The sequence below is a fragment of the Podarcis muralis genome, chromosome 18, assembly GCF_964188315.1.
Source record: "Podarcis muralis chromosome 18, rPodMur119.hap1.1, whole genome shotgun sequence".
Classification (NCBI taxonomy): domain Eukaryota; kingdom Metazoa; phylum Chordata; class Lepidosauria; order Squamata; family Lacertidae; genus Podarcis; species Podarcis muralis.
Window position 1 is genome coordinate 13086270 of NC_135672.1, and position 9134 is coordinate 13095403.

The following is a 9134-nucleotide window of genomic DNA, read 5'->3' on the forward strand; positions in this document are numbered from 1 at the left end:
GAACCTGTGCGCTGCGGTCGGAACGGGAGCCGGAAAGGGCCGAGGCCATTGCAACAACAATCGGAGCCCATCATCGCCGCCGCGCTTCCTGCGCCCGCGCTCGGAGCTGCAACCAAGTTGCGCAACCTCGGCTTTCTGCAGAATCTGGAGCCGCGGGGTTGCTTCCTCCACGGCTCTCCTCTTCTTCCTCCTCCTCCTCCTCCTCCTGCTGGCCAACTTTGCAGGACTGCCCTCCTGCCCCCTTTCCAGAAATGACAGCGTTTCGCTTTTTTCGTTGCTTATTTCGGCAACGGCCTTTAAATAGCTCCCCAGTCATTTTCTGCAAAGCGGTCTCTCATTGCGGGGAGAGCTAATTCGGGCAAACCTTTTTTTGGTGAACAACAACCGACACCCCCCCCCCCCCCCGCCGCTCCATGCAAATAGCGAGAGCCTGTTTTTTCCTTTCTCCGCGCTGCCCGGTTAACCCGTGAACCTTCCTGGGCTCACCTTCCTGGGCTCACCAGGAAAGAATTTGCGGGGCGCTTCTGCCTGTGCGCAATGCGCTTCCAGAAAGAACCCTTTGCGGAGCTGGAAGAGGTCTAGAAATGGCGAGAGTCCGGAGCGACTCCCAGAGTGGGGTTGCGGGGAGGGGAGAGATTTGGAAGAACAGCGTGCGTAAAGGCGCGAGTTTAGAAGTTTTTATTCCTCTTGAGAATACTTAGAAACGCCGCCGGCTATCCAAAGGCAGGCGCAAGGAAGGGGTACCCTGTGGCATTCACTGCCCCAAACTGAAAAGGAGAATCGGATAAATTCAGGGCTGCCAATGGCTGCGATCCTCTTCGGGCAACGCGCAGCCTGTGATGCTCTGCGCACTTGCAAGAGGTGCCCGTTCCAGTTTGCAGCAGGGTCAATTTTATTCCACCTCCCACAACCTGGGGCGCGTCAGGTGGTTTTAAACTATAGCTCCTTTCCTAAACCCAAGCCTGCGCTTGCTGTTAATAGTCGAAATAATTCAGAGACAACCTGTGTGTGAGAGAGCGCGCAGCAAAGGGATCTAAATTCTTTCCAAAGTGCCGCAGTTTTGCTGACTCTCTCAATAAGCTATATTGGGTAAGCGGCTTTGTGAGCACCTCCGAGGGCACAATCCTGCGCCTTTTGCACACACCCATTTCCCCTCTCCTCCCCCTCCCCCACCCCTGAGAAACAGAAACGAACTGCAACCTCGCTCTGCTTCTGCGCGGTTTGCTTTGCGGGAGGAGACGTTGGTTTCTTGCAAAAAGGGTTTGGTGGCGGTGGTTGTTGTTGTTTTTGCAAAAAATCTCTGCAGCCCCGCCGCGTCACCCCCTTTTTGTCTTTTTTTTTATGGCGCCGTGGAAACTGCGAGCCCAGCAATCACAAAGTGTCCAGATACAAACCCCTGGAAGGGAAATGGCGGGGGCTGATTTGCAGAGATGCGATAAAGAGGGTCAGAAAACGACTCTCTGGAGCGTGGAGGAAGATGCGCGCCTCTCACGCAGTTTGTACGCACCGCAAGCGGGTGGCGGGCGCATTTAGGGATCTAGTTAGCGAATAAACTAACTTGTTCTGTTCCAGCGTCTCCATCCGCCACCCCCAGGTTTCGGGGAACAGCAGCAGCAGTCCTGAATCCCCCCCCCCCCTTCAAAAAAGGACTCTGCAATTACTGACATGCCGTGTTTACGTTTCACATTAAAATACCCACACGCGCGCAAAACCAGCTTGCCCACAGAGCCCGGCCGCGGGCACAGCTGCCGCAGCATCTGGAAGAGATTTCAGGGCGCTCCCGAAATAGCTGTCGAGTAAACTAAAAATGAGACTCAGATTATAGCCTTGGGTTGTTTTTGAACTGGAGAGCCGTTTCTGGGGCAAAGCATTCGCCCTGCTGCGGTCCGTGCCCGGGTCTATTTCTTGCGCGCTGAGGGCGTGGGGGGGGGGCAGGCGTAGGATTTTGGGGGAGCTGGGAGGGGGTAGGTTATGGGCACCTATCGGTCCAAGGAATAACAACAGCAACAACAACCATCTTTTTGGGCCGGGGGCTTGCACCTGCCCTCCCCCCATCCCCTCCAGGCCAAAGGATTGCTAGACAAAGAATCAGGCTTATTTTAGAAAAAAGAATCTTTAATATATATATTTTATAAAAGTTTTCATTTTTCCCCCCAAAAAAGTGGACATGGGCAAGAAACGTGCCCATTTCGTCTTTCGCTTGAATCCTCCCAACACTTGTGTATAAAACTATGTACATTATTTATGTATATATTCTTTTCTTTTCTTTTTAAAAAAAGGTCGTTTCTTCACAAGACCTCAAGCCTTGTTAAGGAGCTCTAGTGTAGGTTAAGGCAGCTGGGAGCGTTTTGCGCGAGGCGTCTCCTGCCTCCGGCGCGATCCTTCCGCGCGATCCTCAAGCCAAGCCTTCCGTTCCAGCTGATCTTCTGGGCGGTCGCAGATCGACTATTTACACCCGGACAGCCCTTTCGTCTCAAGAGCCCTATAAATTAAAACCCAGATTCTCCCTCCCGGGGTTAGGGGCAGAGAGCAGCCCGTCAGGTTTCCGCGCAGCCTCCTGGAGAGAGGCGCTGGCCGCAGCCCCCCCGTCTCCTGCTCGCTACTACGGGGGCCAGCGCAAGCCTTTCCCTCCCCGCTCATCCCAGGCGCAGGCGGACGTAGTACCAGCTACAGGATCCCGACTAAGTCCTGGAGAGTCCCCCCCTCTCTCTCTACATGTGCCTCTTCATGTGCAGCGCCAGGTGGTCGGAGCGAGAGAAGGCGCGGTCGCAGAGGTGGCACTGGAAAGGCCGGTGCCCGGTGTGTTTGCGGTAGTGGCGCGTCAGCTCGTCGGAACGCGCAAACTTCCAGCCGCAGCCGTCCCAGTTGCAATGATAGGGCTTCTCGCCTGTGGAGGGAAGGAAGCGGGGTAAGTGTCGATTGATTGATTGGAGGAATACCTGGGATAGAAATGCAATCAAAGAGGCGCTGTGCATGGTCCCCCCTCTTCCTGCAGCGCAGCGGGTTGGGCTGGATGACCTTTGGGGGTCCCTCGCAACTACGATTCTAGCGTTTGATCCCCACGACAACCCTGCGAGGCTGGTTATGTACAGAGGCAGTGGCCCAAGGTCACCCAGAGAGCTTCGAAGCTGAGTGGGGGGGGAGGATTTGAACCCAGCACTCCCCAAATTTAGGAGTTTTTTTTCCCGGACTACAATTGCTATCATCCCTGACCGCTAGCTACAGATGATGGGAGTTGTAGTCCGGAAAAAACAGCCGGAGATCCAAGTTGGGGAAACGCGGTTCTAACACAGCTGGGCTTGGAGACGCCCTTTGTGTGCGGATAATAATAATAATAGCAATAATAATAATGTTTATACCCCGCCCATCTGGCACCTTGTTCCCCCTAAGACGCAGCCTGCCTCTGTCACTTGGCAGCGCATCTTGGGAGCAGCTGCGCCCCCAAGCCCAGAGCCCCCCAGCGCTCAACCCCACCTTAAACATTGCCAAGCTCTCACGAGCCACTGTGCGCAATTTCACGCCGGGATGTTGCTGCACTGCCAGCCAGCGTGACCAATGGTCACATACCTAGAGGACCAGCACCTACAAGGGCACCGATGTCCCCCCTCCCCACACCCTAATGCCACAAGGCGAGGTGGGTCGGCCAGCCAATCTGGAGAGCCCACAGCTCTCGGGTTAGAGAGTTTTAGTGGTGGCATCGAGGGTGGTTTAGCAACAGCCAACGCCCGCCTGCCAGATTTTCAGAGAACTGGGGCCAGGCTACAGGAAACCTCTTTCTCTGCTGTTTTGGAAGACTTAACGGGCGCAGAGAAGAAAGAAAAAAAATCTGCTTTTCCCTCCATGCACCTCAGCTTCGCCTCCACCAGGGGCTGCAGAACTGCGGTGGTCCACAAACTCCACCCTGCGCCCCTCAATATTTGCAATGGCTTTCAATTGTATTATTGCTTGCTCAACTTTGCTGGGTTTTTTTTATGATTCTGCGGACTCCGCATCGGAATGCAATAGGTTAGCAGCAAATAACGGAACGCAATTGAAAAGTATCCAGCGCGTAGGGTCCTCCTCCCCCCACAATAAAATATTAGAGCCCCCCCCCCAATATAATATATATATTAATGGGCATTGCCATTCCAATTGTGTGTAGTGCCATGTGATCGATTATGTGGGGCGGGGCTTACCTGGGGAACTCCCCCCCCCCATTTAAAAAATTCAAATTGGCACCCCGATCCAGTGCATGCAAGTTGCCACAGCAGGGGGCGGGGGGATCGCATGTTAATTTTTTTTAAATTTGTTGCACTGATTTGTAAAAAAGAAAACCAATAAAGATGATTTTTTTTGGGGGGGGAGTTGCTAGGTGGCCTGTCCAGACCCTCAGGTGGGGGCGGGGAGGGGTCCAGACCTCTCTGGTGGGGTCCTTAGCGCCACCTGGCGCGGGCAAGCCTGCGCTTACCTGTGTGAGTGCGCAGGTGAGCCTTCAGGTGGGAGCTTTTGGTGTAAGTCTTTCCGCAGCCGGCGTAGGTGCAGGTGTGGGTAGCAGTCCGTTTGCGCGGCCAGGAGCGGCGTCCGCGCTTGGGTTTGGCTTCCAGCAGCTCCAGCGGCGACGAGGGAGGCGTGAGGAGCCCCCTCGGGGCAGAGGCCGGGCAAGGCAGGCTGTCGTCGAAGAAGGCGAAGGCGGGCGGCGCGCTCTGCTGCTGCGATGGGTGCTGGCGGTAGTGGAGAGGGTGGGCGAAGGGCGCCGGGTAGGGGGGCTGCGCGTGGCGCCCGAGGGGGGCTTGGCACTCGGCGGCGGCGGCTGCCAAGAGGTCGTCGGGGCTGAGCGGAGGGGTCTCTGCCCCCGGGAGCGGCGGAGACGCAGCCAGCATGCAGGGCGTGGGGCTTGCGCCCTCCTGCTTGATCTGCGCGCAGGATTGGGGCCACGACATCTCCGGCTTGGGCCCCTCCGCGAACGCCGACGTGACGAAGAAGCGGCCCTGGATGAAACCACCGTTGGTCCCCGGGAAAGGCACATAAGGGGCAGCTTCCAGTTCGGGCAGGAGGGCAGCGGTGGCGCCGTAGGGCGGTGGGCTGCCCCGCTCCATCTGCTCGTAGCCGCCACTGCAGCCGTCGGGCGAAGGGCTGAGCTCGTAGAAGGGCTCCCGTCCGGCGCCGTAATCCCCGCGGGGCGCGCCGTTGTCAGGGCCGAAAGACCCTCCGTCTGCGCCGCTGCCCATGGAGAGAATCAAGTCCAGGACGTGGTTGAGGTCCTCGTCGTCCTTCGACGGCGCGCAGAGCCCGTCCAGGCCCGGCCCGGGAGGGCAGCAGAGGTCTCCGCCGCAGGGCAGCTTCTCCGCTGGCAGCCCGCAACTCCAGCGCTGCAAGAAGGGGAGAAAGGGGCCGTGAGCGAAGGGCGCGCGGAGTCCGCATCCCGCCCGCCCCGTCGGAGAAAAGCAGCCGGCGCGCCCTCTCCCTTCCTGACCCCTGGAGAAGTCCCCGCAGCACCCCCAAAGTCTAGACCCCACGTCCCCAAAGCCCCTCTCTTCAGTGCCCAGCGCGGTGCCTCTGACCATGTGCAGAGAGCCGGGTGGGCGAGCGAGCGAGCTACTTACTTGGTGGGCCGGTCGGCTGTCCCTGCAGAAGGAGGCGAAGGAGGGCAGGCTAGGCGCGGACAGGAGCGCCATGATCTCGGAGGCTTTTGGATGTGTCTGCCCGGCGCGGCCGGCGCCTTCCTTTTAAGCCGCGCCGTCGAGCGAGCAGGCCAATGGCGGGGGCGCAGGAAGCGCGTCCCGGGAAGGCAGGCGGCGGAGGGACCCGGCGCTGCTGCCTGGAGGGGGCTGGAACTGCCGCTTGGCCCGGCCCCGGGCCGGCCTAAATTTAGCCCCGCTATAAAAGGAAGGCGGTCAGCGCAGGAGAAGCAGCAGCGGTGGCGCGCAGAGAGAGAGGCCGAGCCTCCTCTCCTCCTCCTCCTCCTCCTCCTCCGGCATCGGACCTTCCCTGCTCGGCTGCAGATCCCACAGCCCCCCCCCCGGCACTCTTCACATGCTCGGGGTACCCCTCGCTTAGCCAGCTGGCTCCTTGCGCGCTCTGCGCGTAAAGGCATTCGCTGGTCGTCTTGCGCGCCTGAGCCCCGGCACCTCTTTGGCCGGCTCCCCCCTCGCCAATAAGTCTGGGTGGCGGGCAGCACCCCCCCCGTGGGGGCTCTTGAAGCGGGTGGCCCGTTTGTTCAAGATCGGTGGGTGCGGAGCGACAAAGCGGACCCGCTGCTAATCCGGTTCCCCCGCTGACCGCGCGCCTTGCTGGTGCCTCTGAGCATGTTCAGGGTGCCTTTCCCGGGTGTACAGAGCAAAGAAAACAGCGTTTTGTTTTGTTTTAGCAGAGGGGGGTTATTATGGGATGAATGCTCCCCATGCAAGGCCGTTTTTTCCACAGCATGCAAGTCTCTCTCTCTTACACACACAACCTATTTATTTACGCATTTATTTTCTTCCGTTTCGTATGAAACATCGCTCAGCAATTATGCAACAACATAAAACCACTTCAACGAGAATGGCACGCCGTATAGAATACGGCTTCATAAATCATAACCATCCTGATTTACTCCTTTCCAGGAGGTGGCAGCCCCCTGACCCACTAGTGCTAATTGAGTTTGCAGTCCTCATCTGGAAGAACTGCTATTGGATTTTCCGTGGAAAAAGCCTTCCCAGATTCCATGGGGAAAATAATATGGGCCCCAGAGGACGTGGTGAATGAGGGGGAGGAGCCCCCAGCCCCACACAAACCCTGGGTGCACCCCCAGGGTCAGAAGGGCCTGTGGCTGGGAGGCGGAGGCTTATAACAACAGCCCTGCAATACAGTTCACACTCTTGAGTGGTTAACAACAGCCCTGCTGTGTTGTCCAGAGCTATTAGACTTCATTTACAGGCTGGAACTGAGAGCAACAACTTAGCAAGAAGCCTGTATGATCATCAACAACAACAACAATTTAATTATCTGCCACCCATCTGTCTGTGTTGCCCCAGTCACACTGGACAGCTCCCAATGGAATATTAAAAACACGATATGAGGTCAAAGAGTCATACAGGGCTGTCTTCTAAAAGCCATATACAGTGGTATCTCGGGTTATGAACAGCCCTGTTAATGAACTATTTGGTTTACGTACTCCGCAAAACCGGAAGTAGTGTCCCGGTTTGCAAACTTTGCCTCGGTCTACGAACTGAATCTGAATGGTGGAAGGGCACTGGCAGCGGGAGGTCTTGTTAGGGAAAGCACACCACGGTTTAAGAACGGTTTTGGTTTAAGAACGGACTTCAGGAACAGATTTGGTTCGTAAACCGAGGTACCACTGTAGTCGTTTATCTTCTTGACATCTGGTGGGAGGGCGTTACACAAGCCGGGCGCCACCACCGAGAAGGCCCTCTGCCTGGTTCCCTGTAACCTCGCTTCTCGCAGGGAGGGAACCGCCAGAAGGCCCTTGGAGCTGGACCTCTGTGTCTGGGCAGAATGATGGGGGTGGAGACGCACCTTCAGGGATATAGGACCCAGGCCATTTAGGGCTTTAAAGGTCAGCCCCAACACTCTCTCTTTCACTCTGTTTCTTTATTAATGCTTTATACGTTTAGTGCGTTTCCGAGCACAATTCAAAGGGTTGGTTCTGACCTTGAAAGCCCTAAATGGCCCTGTATCCCTGAAGGAGCGTCTCCACCCCGGACACCGGGGTCTATCTCCCAAGGGCCTTCTGGCGGTTCCCTCCCTGTGAGAAGAGAACAGGGAACCAGACAGAAGGCCTTCTTGGTGGTGGCGCCCTCCCTGTGGAACTCCCTCCCGTCAGGTGTCAAGGAAATAAACAACTGACTTTTAGAAGACGTCTGAAGGCAGCCGTGTTTAGGGAAGCTTTTCATGTTTGATGTTTTACCCTGTTTTTAATATTTTATTGGGAGCCGCCCAGAGTGGCTGGGGAGGCCCGGCCAGGTGAGCGGGGTATAAGTAATAAGTTGTTGTTGTTAATGCATTTCAAAAAACCATCCCGTCTCACTGCTTCCCAGTAACATAAGCTTAAAACACACACACAGAGAGAATGTTTTCTTATATTTTGACTTTGCTCTGGCCTGTTTAAATACGGCCTTAAAGGTAAAGGTAAAGGTAAAGGTACCCCTGCCCGTACGGGCCAGTCTTGACAGACTCTAGGGTTGTGCGCCCATCTCACTTAAGAGGCCGGGGGCCAGCGCTGTCCGCAGACACTTCCGGGTCACGTGGCCAGCGTGACGAAGCTGCATCTGGCGAGCCAGTGCAGCACATGGAAACGCCGTTTACCTTCCCGCTAGTAAGCGGTCCCTATTTATCTACTTGCACTTAAGGGTGCTTTCGAACTGCTAGGTTGGCAGGCACTGGGACCAAGCAACGGGAGCGCACCCCGCTGCGGGGATTTGAACCACCGACCTTTTGATCGGCAAGCCCTAGGCGCTGAGGCTTTTACCCACAGGGCCCCCGCATCCCTAATACAGCCTTACCTGGACCCTATTTCCCTGGTCGCTCTGCCCCAAAGGAGCTTCCCTGCCCTGCCCTACCGCTTCCCTTTCAGAGGACAGGTAAAACCTCAGTAATATATGGTATATATATTTGGAGGGGGCAGATGGGGGCTGGCAATGAATCTGACGAGTTCTCTCCTTCTGTGCTGTTTTGGGCTGTTGCAACATTATTCCGGTGTGGTGGGTTTTTTTGCTACGTATATGCTTGTTTTATCTCTGGACGCACCCCCTGTGAGGGCATGTTCCATCTCAGTAACACAACATTTTAACCCCTGTGTTGCAAACAATAGCCAGTAATATCCAAGGCAACACAATGACCAAATACAGTGGTACCTCGGGTTAAGAACTTAATTCATTCCAGAGGTCTGCACTTAACCTGAAACTGTGCTGAACGTGAAGCACCACTTTAGCTAATGGGGCCTCCCGCTGCTGCTGCTGCGCGATTTCTGTTCTCATCCTGAAGCAAAGTTCTTAACCCGAGGTAATATTTCTGGGTTAGCGGAGTCTCTAACCTGAAGCATATGTAACCTGAAGCGTATGTAACCCGAGGTACCACTGTACAATGATACAATATCAATATACACTCTTGAAAACATAAAACATAAAACCAAACAAACCTTATAAATCTCTGAAAGT

The 9134-nt window shown here is 55.8% G+C and overlaps 1 protein-coding gene across 1 annotated transcript; it reads right to left on the minus strand.

Annotated features, from left to right (window-relative positions):
- Window positions 1-2094: 2094 nt before the first annotated feature.
- KLF2 (KLF transcription factor 2) lies at window positions 2095-5733 on the minus strand. The gene is made up of 3 exons (XM_028713768.2): window positions 5583-5733; window positions 4448-5348; window positions 2095-2887 (listed from the first exon to the last, which is right to left on the minus strand). The coding sequence occupies exons 1-3, from the start codon at window positions 5652-5654 to the stop codon at window positions 2712-2714; spliced, it is 1149 nt and encodes a 382-aa protein (XP_028569601.2). The 5' UTR covers window positions 5655-5733; the 3' UTR covers window positions 2095-2711.
- Window positions 5734-9134: the final 3401 nt, after the last annotated feature.